We start from the raw sequence: 17,752 nt of genomic DNA, 5'->3' as shown, positions 1-17,752 counted from the left end.
AATATAATATAATATAATATAATATAATATAATATAATATAATATAACATAATATAACAAAATATAATATAATATAATATAATATAATATAATATAATATAATATAATATAATATAATATAATATAATATAATATAAAAAACAAGAATAGTGATTTAAATGTTTTTTTCCTCAACATTTACTTAATACACTAAGTAATTTTATTTATTTCAAATTACTGTCCAATTACGTCACATTAAACCAAATAACCATGTATGTGCTCAGACCAGTATTACACTCTTCTGTGGAAGTGAAATACAAAAAAGAAATACTAGATATGAAATGAAAGGGAAATGGATGCTATAGAGCTCCAAAAATACCACAAAGAAAGTCCATATGTTCTATAGAAAAAGTGTGGGAATGGCAGGAGGGTGAGCAAAACCCTTTAATGTTTCGAGCATAAGATGAGCCGTATGGGGAGATTTTGCAGCGACTGCATTCAGAAAACCGTACGCCTGCTTCCTCTCCAACCATCTGCTGTGTGTGTGAGTGTTGTTCAGTGAATGTGTGTATGAGACAAGCAGAAAAAGGAGACAGTGAAGATGACTGTCTGGAGCTGCTAGATGAGGTATTGTTAATATAACTAAATGGTAAATCATTTTGAGTAGGATTCGACACTATAATAGCATTTGAACACACTTAATCACATCTTGTTTGGGTTAATTGAAGATTTTGCTCTAAGAAATGGCTTACTGGATGAGGGATTGTTATTCATTCATTCATTTATTTTATTTTCGGCTTAGTCCCTTTATTAATCAGGGGTCACCACAGCGGAATGAACCGTCAACTTTTCCAGCATATGTTTTGCGCAGCGGATGCCCTTCCAGCTGCAACCCATCACTGGGAAATGAGGGATTGTTAATACAACCAAATTTCAACATAAACTGCACTGTAAAAAGGCAGGAAGTCCTTCATGTTGTCCTAATGCAAATTGATTACGTTATTATGAACATATAAAAATTAAGTTGTCCCCCAAAAGACTTAAAACTTTTGTTGTTTCAGCTCATTGTAAGTAAGTTGTTTAAAGAAGCAGCAAAAGCCATTTCCTTTAAGTGTGTGCATAATACGAAAATATTTTAGGTAGGATATGACACTATCTAATTTAAGCACACTTAATCACATCTTGGTTGAGTTATGAGGAAATATAAATTTATATAATCTATATACAGCTGCAGTCACAATTATTAGCCCTCCTTTACATTTTTTTTCTTTTTTAAATATTTCCCAAATGATGTTTGACAGAGCAAGGAAATTTTCACAGTATGTCTGATAATGTTTTTACTTCTGGAGAAAGTCTTTTTAGTTTCATTTCGGCAAGAATAAAAGCAGTTTTAATTTTTTAAACACTATTTTAAAGACAAAATTTTTAGCCCCTTTAAGCAATTTTTTTCTGATAGTTCAACTGTATATACTGTATATATATATATATATATATATATATATATATATATATATATATATATATATATATATATATATATATATATATATATACATACATACATCGAATATAAAATAAAATAAAATAAAATAAAACAAAATAAAATAAATGTAAAATAAATATATATCAAAAATAAAATAAAAGCTATATTTTTTTTGATAGTTCAGTATAGTATCAAATATAAAATAAAACAAAATAAAATAAATTTAAAATAAATATATATCAAAAATAAAATAAAATAAAATAAAATAAAATAAAATAAAATAAAATAAAATAAAACAAAACAAAATAAAATAAATTTCTTTAATATATATATATATATATATATATATTTTTTTTTAATTTATTTTATATTTTATTTTATATATTTTAAATTTGTATATATATTTTATTTATTATTATTATTATTATTATTATTATATGTAATTTTTTATAAATATATATTTTTTTAACTTGGGTATAGTATTTTGTGTAGTTCCAGTTTTGTCTTTGCTACTGACTAATCTAATATTTATATATACACAAATATATGATTGTAAAGCATCTTGTAGAAAATAATAATTTAAAAGAGAGATCTGTGAGGGGTGTGCTCGTTTATGCTGAGCTCTGTATATCCATCTTCAGAAGAGATCTCAGTTAGTCAACAATCTGTGACTTTTAATTTGTCCAAATGAATTTAATCAGAAACATCTGAGAGAAAGTTAATTCTTAAATGAACTGTAACTAAGCCCTCCATTAAAGCCCTCTCTCAGATCCTCTTAGAGTTTCTCTGGTAAATACAGCTTTGGGATCAGTTCTGATTTGATTTGTAATTTTGATGAATCCATTAATGATTCTGTTAGAACTTTTGAGAGCGCTGCTGGACTCTTTAAAATGAACTGCTCATTAGAGTCATTTGCTCATGAATCAGACTATATGTGCAATCAGTGAGGATACTGCATTAAAAAGAGGAGTTTTTGCATGTTTTGTAGTATCTTCTTACTCTCAACACATTAAAATCAAACTACACAAATCAATTCAGCTCAAACATTCATTTTGGTGGGATCTGAATAGAAGTGTAAACGTGACCAGAAGAATGCAGACATTCAAGAACCAAGAATGAAAATAAATGCCATTCAAAGTTTATATATATATATAAAATCTTAATTCTTAATTCTTAATTCTATTCTTAATATATATATATATTTTTTTTTTTTTCAAAAACCAATTATCTATCTAGAATTATATATATAAAGATATTATATAATTATAGATAGATAATTGGTTTTTGAAAAAAAAAATATATAAAGATACATATATACATACAGATATAAAGATACATATATACATACACACACACACACACACACACACACATATATATATATATACATACATACATACATACATACATACATACATACATACATACATACATACATATATACATACACACATACATATATACAAACATACATACATATATATATATTTATATATATATATATATATATATATATATATATTTATATACATACATACAAACATACATACATACATATATATATATATATATATATATATATATATATATATATATATATATATATATATATATATATATATATATATACATACATACATACATACATACATATATACATATATATATATATATATATATATATATATATATATATATATATATATATATATATATATATATATATATATATATATATATATAATTATTTTTCTAAAAACCAATTATCTATCTAGAATTCTAGAATTAAGATTTTTTTGGGGGCTTAAGTAAAATATACACTAACAACATACACAAAATTAAGGCTATTTCTTTGTTGACTTCAAGAACCATTAAGCTCTGTGAGTTATATAATGGAAGGAGACCTGCATAGGCGCATAACTAAAACGATCTGCACTGGACAATGGCACGGTCTACATCAGTTCTTCGGAATAGCGAAGCATCAACAATGCGCCTTAACACACCTCCATTTCAGACCAGCACACCCATGCTTTATAGCTAACTTTGGTACAACGACTGCGTCCAAAACCGCATACTTCCATACTATACAGTATGCTAAAATCAGTATGCGAGCCGAGTAGTATGTCCGAATTCATAGAAATTCTAAAATCAGTATGCGAGAAGTACCAGGATCACTTACTACTACCGGCGAGATTCTGGAGTGCACATATCATGTACTTTGCGCTATCCCATGAGGCCCCGCAAGAAAATTCATGAATGGGAGTAAAGCGGCGCAACTGACGCAGGAAGGTCACGTGACCATGACAAAATGGCAGATGTAGTACGTTCGAATTCCATTCATACTTTTCACGTTCATACTGTATAGAATGTACTTTTCAAGCGGCCGAGTAGTACGTTTCAATTTAACTGCAGTACCTGAGCAGTAGGTGGTTTCGGACGAAGCCAACATGTCATGCTGTACATTGTCCCAGTATAAATAAATAAAATAATTAAATAAAATACATAAAACGAGTCCAAAAAGTGACGCAAATATCTTTGCTATTTAAACAACGTGGTGCAAAACGTGAAAATTACAGTTGCGCTGGTCTGAAAATAGCAACAAATCACGCCTTATTGCGCCGGGTGAACAACGGGACCCAAAAACCCTCTATATAGAAAATAATCTGAATGTGTGGCATCACCCTGATATTGCTTTAAATTCTGCAACTTTAAACAGCCAACCTCATCCATTATTATTCCAGAAGCCATTTCAACCTGATGTAATGGAGAAAAGGTGAGCATGAGCTGAAGCTAATGCTTCCATTGAAGCACTCACCAGGCATGGAGGTAGACATGGTTCTGCTCTGGATGCTGGGGCTGATGGGACCTCCACCTTTCCCTGTAAACGCCCTCACCCTGATATCATAGGTGGTGTCCGGCTTCAGGCCCTGAATGGTCATCTCCGTGTCCGCTGTGCCGTTGGTCTGATTCTGATGGCTGTTAATGTCTCGATAAACCACCACATATCGTACGATCTTCCCATTCCTCTCGGGCAGCGGCGGAGGATCCCAGGCTAGTTTTGTGGTGGTTGTGGTCAATCCAACGACTTTGAGGTTTTGTGGGTAACTGCTGGGCACATCCTCCGGGGTGCTGATCTCTTTGCTGTACTCCTCTCCATTCCCGGCGCGGTTTTTAGCGCAGAGTTTGAAGATGTACGTCGCGCCCTTGTGCAGGCCGGTGACAGTGAAGTGGTCATCAGTGCGTCTGAAGTCTCGGACAGTGTAAATATCCTCTTCTTCACGCTTATAGCGGAGTCTGTAGCCCATCAGCTCTCCCACCATCTCTTTAGGCGGCTGCCACTGGATCAGAGCCGTGTTGCCTATGGTGGTGCTGATGATCATAGTGGGCTTTCCTGGAACTGACAGAGGCACAGATGAGAGGGTCATTACTGTATGTAGTCACAGCTAATAGTCATTCATTCATTCATTCATTTTCTTGTTGGCTTAGTCTCTTTATTAATCCGGGGTCGCCACTGTGGAATGAACCGCCAACTTATCCAGCACTTTTTTACGCAGCAGATGCCCTTCCAGCTGCAACCCATCTCTGGGAAAACAGCTAATAGTCATACTGTTTAATTTACATTAAGTTATTTAGCAGATGCTTTTGTCTAAAGCAACTTACAATTGAGAAGGCATTCAGCGATTCAACAAGAAGAGGCAATAAACACAAGTGCTCTTCCCATGGCACTTCTTGTAAAGAGTAGGGGTGTAACCCCGGTGTCCTAGCCAAAGTGTCACACTGGTGGTGGAGTAAAGTGACCCCCCTCATGATTGTGAAGTGCTTTGGGTGTATGGCCATACACAATAAATGCGCTATATAAATACACATTACATTAGGGCTGCTCGATTTTGGTGAAAAATTATAATCACGATTATTTTGGTCATAATTGTAATCACGATTATTCCAAACGATTATTAGTTGAAGTCAAAATTATTAGCACTCCTGAGAATTTTTTAAAAATAAATATTTCCCAGATGATGTTTAACAGAGCAAGGAATTTTAACAGTATTTCCTCTAATATTTTTTCTTCTGGAGAAAGGCTGATTTGTTTTGTTTTGGCTAGAATAAAAGCAAATTTAAATATTTTGAAACCTCTTTTAAGGTCAATATTATTAGCCCCTTTAGGCAATATATATATTTTTGATTGTCTGCAGAAGAAACTACTGTTTTATAATGACTTGCCTAATTACCCTAATTAAGCTTTTGAATCCCACTTTGAATTTGCTTGTATTTAAAAAAATATCTACTAAAATATTATGAGCTGTCATCATAACAAAGATAAAATTAATCGGTTGTTAGAAATGAATGATTAAAACTATTATGTTCAGAAATCTTCTTTCCATTAAACAGAAATTAGGGGAAAAAGGTTGCTAATATTCAGGAGGGCTAATAATTCTGACTTCAACTGCATATATTATTTTCCTCCCTGCAAAGGAAAGAGAAATAAATACAATATAATAAAAATATGAAACAAACTGTGCTTTTAGCATCTTCACCGTAAGAAAAACACTTTAGCAACAAAAGTCTTCAGTCAAGAGCAAAGAGGGATTTTCTCGTTGTTTTATTAATCATGATAAAACATCTGGAAAGCAGCTGTGCTCTGTTACTTTAATGGTTTCGCTTTCACGCATCTTTTGATCCTCAACTCGTTTGTTTATTACAAAATGAGGGTTGATATGAATAATCACTAAACACCGCGTTTTGACACCTATTTGAACATTAAAGCGCTCCCGTTAATGACTTTAGATGTGTGTGCTCTCTGCTCGTCACAATGTGCGAATGAGACCAAGTGCAGACCGCATGCTTCTGACTGCGCGCCGCACACACATAAGCATGCGGTCTTTCGCGCTTTTAAGAGCAACAAGTGAGGACAACTGGACAGGGGGCGGTAAATAATGGAATAATCGTTTATCTCGATTGATGGTTTTTCATAATCGTTTGAAGCCATAATCGAAATCGAAATCGGATTTTCGATTAATTGCAAAGCCCTACATTACATTACATTACATGTTGTTCACCATCATTTACATTTACATTTACATTTAGTCATTTATCTTTATCTTTTATCCAAAGCGACTTACAAATGAGGACAAGGAAGCAATTTACACAACTAAGAGCAACAATGAATAAGTGCTATAGGCAAGTTTCAGGTCTGTAAAGTCTAAGAAGGGGAAGTATTAGTAGCATTAGTAATTTTTTTTTTTTTGTACAGTTAGTGTGATATTCAAAGAGGCAATTGCAGATTAGGAAGTGAAGTCGAGACTAAATAGTTGAGTTTTTAGTCGTTTCTTGAAAGTAGCGAGTGACTCTGCTGTTCTGATGCAGTTAGGGAGTTCATTCCACCAACTGGGCAGATTGAGCGTGAGCGTTCGCGAAAGTGATTTCTTCCCTCTTTGGGATGGAACCACGAGGCGATGTTCATTCACAGAACGCAAGTTTCTGGAGGGCACATAGATCTGCAGAAGTGAGAGCAGATAAGAAGGAGCAAGGCCAGAGTAAATGATCACCATCAGTAAATACATTAACTAATGAAATCTTATTGTGTGACCAAAACATTCAATGATAACATCTTTTTAAGCAGTTCGCTTACGGTTTCTGAAAGACGTTTGTGCACAAAGCAGAAGCCAGGTGGTGAACACCTAAACGATGACTTAACTCAAAACAATGTCTTTAATTTATTTTAAAAAATCTTCAAAATCTCTACAATCTTTCAAAAATACAAATGCCTGTACTTTTTTTTTTTAACATATCACCGAAAAACACTATTCATAATCACTAATTTTCCAACCCCACACTGACTTATTTTAGTGTAAAGGTCACGCTGGTGTATTCCCCCTAATGCACTACCTGTACAAATCCTCTCCTGCCTTAGAAAAGAATGATGTGAATTAATTTCCACTTCTCTTTAATCTCCAGCACCCGGGCCAGATTGCTCAGCTGATGAAATGGCCGCTGAGCTGCAAATACAGCTGAAGTGATGCAGCGAAGGTCGCTCAGAGGTGACTGCAGCTGAACTTTTCACCTCTGGAAATACTGCAGCACTTAAACTCTAAACTTCACAACTCTCACCTGCTCCTGTTGTGGTCACCACTTTGGCTTTGCTCCGCGCTCCATCTCCTTTAGTGGTGTACGCGGCTACAGTCACTGAATATGTGGTTTCAGGGAGAAGACCACTGATCACGGCCTCCTGGGAGAGAGAGAGAGAGAGAGAGGGAGAGGGGTTAATTGATGGCAGGCAGAGACACGCTGTACGGTTGGTGCTTTTTCATCATTCAGGTAGCTGTCACATGTCTGACATGTCTGTTTAATATTGCTGAAGTACGTTTCAAGGTTTTCATTAAACTTTACGCTTTCAGTCAGGACACGCAGCTTTGTCTCAATTTCGCGTATACCTGGTCAAGGTAGGGCTGGACGATATGGCAAAAATTTATATCAAGATATATTTCTTAATTTCGGTCGATATGATATAATTCCGATATCGATATGGACAAAATTAAAAAGCCAGGAAAAAACTGCCAAGAACGAACACAATAGATGTCTGTACCTACAAATGCCTACAAATTTGCAAAGTCTATAATACCTCTAGGCTCTTTTTTTCTTAATAAAAAAGGACAAAAATTGATGTTCACTTTTTATTTGTATTTAGCCTTTACAAACAGATGAGTACATTCACAGTTCTGGTTGCTTTTCATCTTGAACGTCCTTTAAGGGTTATATCTGTCTATTTATATTTGTGTATGTAACTACCTAATTAAATTGAAAGGTTTCACATAAAATAGTTCTTATATATTTTAGTCTATTTATATATTTATATTTTTGAAAATTATTTAGTAGGCCACTATGTCATTATTTATCTTCGCTGCTCACTGCGCGCGAAACAATAATCACCAATCGATGAAAGTGATTGTAAATGTAAGAAAGCTGATAGACCTTTTACGCACTTCCGCATTTTTCGAACGGAAATACGTCAATGTAGTGCATTAAAACTTCCTGTTATCATAGCGGCAGATACGAAAAATGGCAGAGTCGAAGAATCGCAGTTTCTGTTGTGTTCCAGGCTGTTCGTCTTCTAACCAAAAACAGCCCTACCTTTTATTTCATTCTTTTCCTGTGGTTCCAAACCTGAAACCTAAATGGATACAGGCGATCTGAAGAGAGGAAGGGCATAGTTTTAATGTAAAACAGGTAGCACCTATGTCTGCAGCCGGCACTTCGCTCCGGATGATTACAGTGGTGGCTGCGTCGTTCGTCGCCTGAAGAGTGATGTTGTCCCGTGCCTATTCCCTTGGAACAACTTTACAGCTCCTTTGAGAAGGGAGTCAGTATATGACAGAACCTACAAACGTCAGTATAAACAGCTATGCTATGAAGATAGCGATATGGTGGTTAAGGCAGCAAGGATGGATCATGACTACGTGACACACCCACCTGCATTGAGGTAAAGTTGGTTTTATATTCACACATTCGTTCATTTAGAAGTCTCTATATTATTTACCATGTTACTTTGAATATACGATCGAAATTACCATGCAAACATGACCTGAAAACAACATTAACACTGGTTATTTGACTATGAACAATGCTGTACTTTGATAGTCATTGGCTGCTACTATGATTCGCTATTTAGAGTTTGCAAATAATACTTTAAAGTAACTATATTGTTAAAGGGAAAGTCTGAATGTGCAAATATAAAACCAACTTTACCACAATCCCACCTGCAGTTAAGATTGTTCATAGTGTATTTAGCTAACGCTAGTCACCTGTGTGTACCGTTGTGCATATCTACCTGAACAAATTAATGTTAATAATATAAGCTGTTCACGAAACTCAACTAATAAAATAAAATATATATTTTTTTAATAATGAAACAATTTATTGCTGTGACATCTAGTAAATACACGAAGTTTTATCATACTAGCATGTGTGGAAGTATTTAAAACAAGTGTGTTACACCTGGCCCTGTGTTAGGTTCTACCCCGCTCTCCCCTATTTTAATTGCATGTTTTTAATTATTTATTTAATTAACTTCGGAAGACAACTCAGGCTCGCCGAAAACACTCTAGCTGCCTTTTCTCCGCCAAAAAACTCATACCGGAACTGGGTTTACACGTTGTTGACGTACTTCCGTTTTTTGCGTAAAAGGTCTATTCGACAAAAGTGCCTTAATGTGAGTGCGCGCGTACACATTGCACTCAGCCGGTGTTGCCAGATTGGGCATTTTTCAAATTTGATAGGGCGGTTGTTTTTGCATTTCGGCGAGTTTTGTATAGTTTTTGGCTGGAATCAGTCAGCAACATCTGACAACACTGCACACAGCTTTGCTAGCTCTCTCTCTCACATACACAAACATGCAGGTATTCACAACGCACAAGTTACGCAAAACACGAATATCTGACATTTCCCGGAGCAAGATCCGGCTCAGATTAAGCACTGCTGCAAACTGTTTATTCGCTGTACTTAGCATACACGCCTTTTCGCCATTTGTGAAAGGTTTGCAGTTTATACTGGAGCTCCTCACATGCCTTCTTTCGGCTTTCGCTCAGCTTGAACTTTGCTGCAAAAGCTGCATGGTGGGTTCTTACTCGTGGAAGCTTGTTCATACACATCTGTATTCAGGACTCATATTTTGTAGCTAAAACTTTCTGCGACGGAGCGAACTGCTGAGCGCTGGCAGCAGCATGTCTGTGATGTACGTCATCATGCAAGTGACATGATCATGCTCTTCACGCCTGAGCTCTGAAAGTCATTCAGTGACAAATGATACAATGTATAGGATCTTATTGATAATAAAATAAAATAATAATAATAATAATAATAATAATAATAATATATATATGCAAATTTATATTGAAATACCGATATGGGTTTAAAAATCATATCACCGATATTGAAAGAAAATATATCGCGATGTATATTGATATCAAATTATTGTCCAGCCCTAGGTCAAGGTGCTTTTCAGTTTCATTACATCCTTTGAGGACCAGACATGGACTTTGGACTGTAAGTGGCGATATAATCACAATTTCCTCTGGTTTTCAAGCTGCTCTTTCTGCATCTTTACAACTTAAGGACAATGCCTAAATCCTGTTCTCCATATGCTGCGCCATGCAAAGTTTTAAACATTCTGATTTAAATTACAATCGATGCAGGATTTCTGAAGCATGAAAGGCTCTTCTTTGTTTTCTTGCATTCACTGGAATTATTACAGCATGATGAATGTGCGATGGGGTCTGTGCTTAATGTGAATCTGCTTTTATTCCCTGAGATCTAGATCATTTTCAGAAGGTCATAATTCTGGTTTTATTCCTTTCAGCACCGGGTCTGCCAGCTACGCTTTCGTAGATCTAGACTCGAGAGGGTACATTTGATGAAAAATAAGACACTGAAAAACCCATCAGAGCGTCTAAAGACAGTCGTCTCAAGCAAAACAAGCCAAGAATGAGGGAAGCTGATGTCTGGAAGAACTGCAGGAGGCCGAGAATCACTGTTTAAAGTTGCTTCCTATTGAATATAGACATGTGACAGTGCAGTCTGGATGCATCACAAACAAACAAAAGTATAACAAATCTGGGACAGGTTAAAGTTTGTTTTTTACAAACACTCCCACATGCAGTAGTAGGAATGACACACATTTAACATTCCCAGTGGATAGAAAATACACCAAACCAATATCTGTTCAAGCAGCTGATTTAACATTTCATCTTTTCACTGTTATGAGTATCGGCGATCTAGCAGTTGCAGATCGCTAAAGGGCAACAAATCCGCCATTACATGGACTACAATTTCAAGCATGCACCACACACACCGGTTTCTCATCCAGACTGATTAAAAACTTGCACAGCTGAAGCTGCTTAAGAACTCATTACATAGACTATTTATACAGCACACACATGGATGCACACACGCATACACACACACCCATTGTTGTTACCTGTACACATTACCAAGCGTTTCTCCTCACCTTGCTCTGCCGTGTTTAATTCTTTGCCTTGTTTTTTGTTTTCTGATGCTAGCCCGCTGGACCAACCTCTTAGCCTGTTTTTGACTTCTCTTTTGGATTGTCCAAATAATACTATTTGCTCCTGTGATCGGCCCTTGCCTGCCTGACCATTCCTTGTATAATAAAGACTCTGCTATTGGATCCTCATCTCCGTTGTCACATCCGTATTGTTACAATCAATATACAGTATTAGTATGTATTTCAGTGCTACTGCTTATTTATAAACACCCATATATTTTCTATCATAGTGTGTACTACAGTACTAATTCACAGCTACTACTCAAGAGCTTACTCTTTAGGTACTAGAACCCATGCAAAGCATACTGTAGTATAGAGGTGTGAGCGTCGTTGAAGCAGCAGTGGCGCGATAGTTTCACCTCAGGGTCAATTCTTGCTGGTGCATTGATAATGATCAAAAGCACACTTAGGGCCTTATCATAAACTCGGCGCAACGTGGCGTAAGGCGCGGCGCAATACTTGTTTGCTAGTTTCAGTTTGGCGCAAGAGTCGTTTTGAGGCGTTGCGCCACGCTCTTTTAATAGCAAATGCATTAGCGCTCATATGTGCGTCCATAGGCGTTCTGGTCTAAAAAGGAAGGTGTTTTTGAGGCGCACTGCTGTCGCGTTGCTATTTTGAGAAACTATAATAGATTTTTCATTAGACCAAAACAAGTCCGGTCTAAACTCCAGCGCAGAGTTGTGCCTCGCTTACACACTGCTTAATAGCCTACACACAATGTAGAGCAATACGCAAATATCTTTACATATGAAAAAATTTAAATATTAAGGATAGGCCTATATATAGGATATAATGAGAATATTTATAGGATATAAATATAAAGAATTAAAATATTACAAAACATATTATTTTATAGCTTACATAAATATGAAAAACCACAGTTTTTTTTGCGTTCTTCATCTCGGGAGGCTTTTTCAGTTCATTCATAACAATTTGCTTCTGTATAATGTTATTATTATTAGCAGTATTATTTATTATATCCATATTTATATTTGTTTTATTAAAAACAAGCTTAGATTTGCCCACCTGCACGTTTTAGACCATACAGTATGGGGCACAGCATGTGTTTTAGGATATAACTCAGGTTTTTGAGCACACTTTGTTATTATTGTTCATTTATTCGTTTGCTGGAAATTAGAACTGAATTTAGAAATAGTTTTAAAACAAATATTTGCGCTAAACAAACAAAATTAATTATTTATAGGCTAATTGATGTCTGTGCGTAAAGGTTTCCCTATCTACAAGAGCGAAAGTGAAAGTAAATCGATTATCTCTCATTCTCACGCAGTAGATGCTCTGTTTAAAAGTTTAAAAAACTGTGAACTGTTTGCTAGTGAAATGCTCAGTTCTTACACTTTCACTTACTTTACGTCCTGTAAATAGCAAATGCACTTATGGTGCGACGCAGCTGGCTCTTAAAGGGAATGGGAAATGAGACTCTGATTGGTTTATTCTCAAAACACACCTATAACTCATTAAGAAAATAAACTCAACCCTTTTACACCATGCGCCACGGCGCAAAGCGCATTTTCCCGTCCTTAAAATAGCAAATATGGATTCTGACACGCCCTGAAAGCGTTTGCGCCCTGCTCTTTTCGTTTTGTGCATGGACCGACAAAATAGAGCCCTGAATGAGCAATTTTATCTAATAAATGCATCAATAACATCCACTGATTTTTATATATTCAATTAAATGAACTTAAATGATTACAAACGCAACAAATATTTAGTTGGGCCCGAAGTGCAAAACGAAATTTAAAACAATTTTAAACTAGTTTTAAACTAGTGGGGGTTTTGAAATCAATTCATGCAAATAATCGAGATAACCATGAAACCGTGATTATTTCTTAGACTATAATCTTCAAAAGAAGATTGGCACACTGAGGAAGGCTTCGTCCCGAAACGTCTGTTTGTCTGTTATCACCCGTAAAATGTAAGAAAAAGTAGAAATAAAAACAGTATGAAGCAATTGAGTGCGAATCATTACCTTCTTTTGAATAATAGTAACGATCAGATTAACGCACCAAACCAAAGAAGTAACTAAAAAAAACTGCAAGCGCGCAGGACTAACTTCAGTAACTCTGCACACGTGATTCATTAGACTATAATCTTAAAATCAAAATTTAGAATCGTTGCATCCCTATTCACATCTTGAAGTGCGCTTTATCTAGTTCTCTCTGGACTATTTGAGTTCCTACTGGAAACTCGTCACCATGTTAAAGTAAAATAGGCTGCAAACAGAGATTCACGTTGACTTTAATTATCACTTCACAGCTATAGCCTCACAATTCCCCGATCTCTCTAGCAGAAGATCACAGGAACGCACGAATCATCTAAAACTTTTAAACTGTGTTTAAAAGCTGCAGCGAGGCAGGGGTTTCCTCAATCACATTCAATTCATTTCCCCGCGTGGAGTAGTCAGTCTTATCTCCAGCATGTGTTTGGTGGAGCCATTGGGTCCTGAAAAGTGGGAAGTCCTCAGCGTTTCACATTAAAGCATGATGGATAGACTGCTTGTGGCAACACAGAGTTCACTAGAGCCGACCACCATTGAGAGAGAGAGACGCCTCTTTATCTGTTTAGAGCGATATCACTGTCACGACTCATTAATACAGAAGAAAAGACAACAGAGAGAGAGACGGAAGAGCTGGGCTGGGGACTCAGACAGACCCACATTCAGACATTTAACAGGGCATAGCTGCCCATGACAGCTCAACATCAGCCTCTATAAGGCAGAGTGAGAGCTATGAGGGCATCAGAACAAGATCAGATAGTGATTTTCTGCAGGACCAGCATCTTTTGACCAATGACTCTTATGCTGAGTTCAGAATGAATGATTTTAGCCCGACTAGCAAACAGGTTTAAAGAAATTGCAGACAAACCTTTAGACGAGCCTTTAGTCATGCCGCCCCCTCATCCTGGAAAGCTCTTCAGTCTGAACTAAAGATATCTGAGCTCATCCCAATGACATTGTTTCGCTCTATCCTTTTCAACAAAAAAAAACAGTCCATTTCTCAATGTATGTGTTTTTAATATATTGAAATGTGGTAAAGCTGGAAAACTGAACTGTATTTTCATATTATATTAATTTTATATTTATTTTTAATATTATTACATTATTTTATTATTATTATTATTATTATTATTTTTTTTTATAAATCGTGTTTTGCAGAACTCTTGGCCTTGTAAATGAGATCTTGATCTCAATGGGGTTTTTTTCTGGTTAAATAAAAAAAAAAACATATATAAATGCCTGGAATCAAAGGCAAATCAGTGCTTGTTCACGTGAATAACAATCACCCCTGCTGAAAAATCCAGCTTAAACCAGCCTAAGCTGGTTGGCTGGATTTAGCTGGTTGACTAGGCTGGTTTTAGAGGGGTTTTGGCCATTTCCAGGCTGAATTCCAGCTATTTCCAGCCTGGTCTTAGCTGGTCAGGCTGGGAGAGGACCAGCTGAAACCAGCTTGACCAGCCTAATCAGGCTGGGAGCCCAGCAAAAACCAGCTGTGTCCAGCTTAAACCAGGCTAGTCAAGCTGGTTTAAGTTGGTTTTAGCTGGTCATTTTCCAAATGACTGGAAATGGCTTGAAACCAGCCTGGAAATGGCCAAAACCCCTCTAAAACCAGGCTGGTCAACCAACTGAAACCAGCCAACCAGCTTAGGCTGGTTTAAGCTGGATTTTTTAGCAGGGACACAGTGTGAACTATCAAAGACGCAATCTAAGAGAATCGCAGATGAGTCGTTGTCAGCCATGAGATATTTGGCATGCTAAATACCTGCAGCTGTCGTGCCATGTGAAATGCTTTCCGATTGAAAATAACATCAGTGATTACCTACAGCCAATGAGAGAGCAGCGTCCACTAGTGTGGGTAGCTGCAGGTCAGCGGGAGGTTGGGAGAGAAGTTAAAAAGGCTTCTTCTTGGTCTATTTAGACCCAAGAAAAGAAGGAAAACAATTGTGTAAATTTGGCACTGGTGTCTCTGTTTGACGTGTCTTCTGAGCAATATCACAACCAGGTCGACAAAGAAACAAGTTGAAGAGAAATTGCTCATTCCCTTCAAAAGCCGGGCGAACAAAATAAGTACATTTTCTACCTCACTAAAGGCTTCTTACTCATTATATTGATCTTATTCTAAAATGCGGAAGTGCGCCTGTTTTCGCAATTGTTGTAGAACTTCCGATTCAGTCACCTATGGGAGAAATGACTAGGAATAATAAACGGCAGAAAACGGTCAAACTACTTGCTCTACAAACAAATGTTTACATGACTACACAGACCAAGTAGAATAATATAATAAGAAAATATCAGTTTGCAACATCAAACAGTGAAACGAGCAGTTTTTTAATGTCAAAAAATAATGGAAGTGAATGAGACTGGAAGTCTCGAGCCAAAAATATTCAAATGCATGCGCCACTCGTCGGCTAAGAATAAGGTGAATAGTTAATAATAAAATATATACTTTGTGACCTTGCACTGTTTCCATGTCACTTTAAGCATATTTTAAGTTCTATTCCATTGTATGTTAAACCATGGTTAATGCATGTGGCCGCAGTTGTAGCAACCTCTGCTTTTGGATGTGGCAACCCTTGAACCCTTGAAAAAAAAATTGGTTACGTCACACTCTCCCATCCAAAACGAGTGACGTGCAACTCCGAGGTCAGCCTGTCAGGTGTGTGCAAAGCACTTGATGTGGAGTTCTAATCCAATCCTGCCTCCAATCTTCAGTGCTAAATTCAACCTCACACTCCATCATAACATCACAACTCACGAGACAACTTTTCACCTCAACGAGAAGTGCAGTTAATTTCTAAACTAATTTCGAGAGGATCACGTGCTTATCATTGCTGGTCCCGCATTATTCAATTCATGATTGAGCAATCAGACGATTCCTGAGCCACAATAAATACCCTGAGTTCCATATAACAGCCTTCTTCGTTTTGAAGAATCCCCCCTTCACCCCAGCTCCTCCTCATTTCCTAGATAGGTGGCACAATGGCCCAGTGGTTAGCACTGTTGCCTCGCAGCAAGAACGTTACTGGTTCTAGTCCTTACCAAGCCAGCCGACGTTTCTGTGCAGAGTTTACACGCTCTCCCTGTGCTCACGTTCCCCAGTTTCCTCCCAACATTCAAAAACATGCAGCTTAAGTTAATTGACTGATCCAAATCGCCACCATAGACATGCTCCTAGTAAGTAGTTATCTCTTAAGAGCAATTATGTCTGTTCATTAGCTATTACAGCAGGGGAGTTCTTGAGATCTACCTCAGCTCAAACTCCCCTCTCGCCTTGCAAACAGGAGGGAGCCCCGGGCTCGAGGATCTTATGAGCTCAGGGCTCTCTCCTGGGACAGCATGCCAAAGAAACTGTATAATCAATCATCAGCTAAGTGTGAACTCTTTAAATCTTGTTGCGATTTAGTCTCGTGTACATAATCCGCGATCTCCAGAAATGTATATAGAACTACATTCTCAGAGCTTATGTTAAATATTTCACTTTAAACTATTAAAAATGTTATTAAAAGTAACTTTTTTTTTACTTTTCAAGGTTGAAAGTTGTTGGAAGAAAGATCTAGGTCTCAAAATACAACACAAAAGCATGAATAAACGGGGAAAACATGAATCACAAAGTACAGAAACCTGCAAATGTACAGATATTATTTACAGTGGAGGTAAAACCTGAGGCTTCATTGAGCGGAATACTAAGAGACAGCAGGAATGTATTCGAGTTGTCTATTATAAGCACAGCATCTTCAGAGTACAGGCTCTTATCTTCAGGCTCTTATCTTCAGAGAGATGAGGAAAGATAAATCTAAAAGATTTTAGTGGCAAAACCATTTTTGTGGAATTCCATAAAGATGATAATCCATTCCCCAATGAAAGAACACCAATTCAGAAAACTCTGGCTGAAAGCACTTGGACAGACTGACACACACACACACGCACACAGACGCACACACACACACACACACACACACACACACACACACACACACACACACACACACACACACACACACACACACACACACACACACACACACACACACGAACACACACGCACGCACGCACGCACACACACACATGTTTGTTTTTGTGAAAAGTGGGGACATTACATAGGTTTCCATTCATTTTATACTGTCCAAACTGTAAATTGTATTGCCCTCACCCCACCCTACCCCTTAACCCAGGGTTTTTCAAAGTCTAAGACAGTGGGCCTCCCTTTTGACACAACTTA

General features: G+C 36.8%; 1 protein-coding gene across 25 annotated transcripts in view; it reads right to left on the bottom strand.

Annotated features, from left to right (window-relative positions):
* Nucleotides 1–17,752, bottom strand: part of ptprfa (protein tyrosine phosphatase receptor type Fa) — a 527,055-nt gene that overhangs the window by 74,823 nt on the left and 434,480 nt on the right. For all 25 annotated transcript variants that reach the window (XM_073952512.1, XM_073952514.1, XM_073952519.1 and 22 more), the window contains 2 exon segments: nucleotides 7,571–7,688; nucleotides 4,278–4,859 (listed from right to left, as the gene is read on the bottom strand). In XM_073952512.1, coding sequence (XP_073808613.1) covers nucleotides 4,278–4,859; nucleotides 7,571–7,688 — 700 coding nt within the window.

Source organism: Danio rerio, chromosome 6 (genome assembly GCF_049306965.1).
Source record: "Danio rerio strain Tuebingen ecotype United States chromosome 6, GRCz12tu, whole genome shotgun sequence".
NCBI lineage: Eukaryota > Metazoa > Chordata > Actinopteri > Cypriniformes > Danionidae > Danio > Danio rerio.
This window is presented reverse-complemented; position numbering and strand designations above follow the sequence as displayed.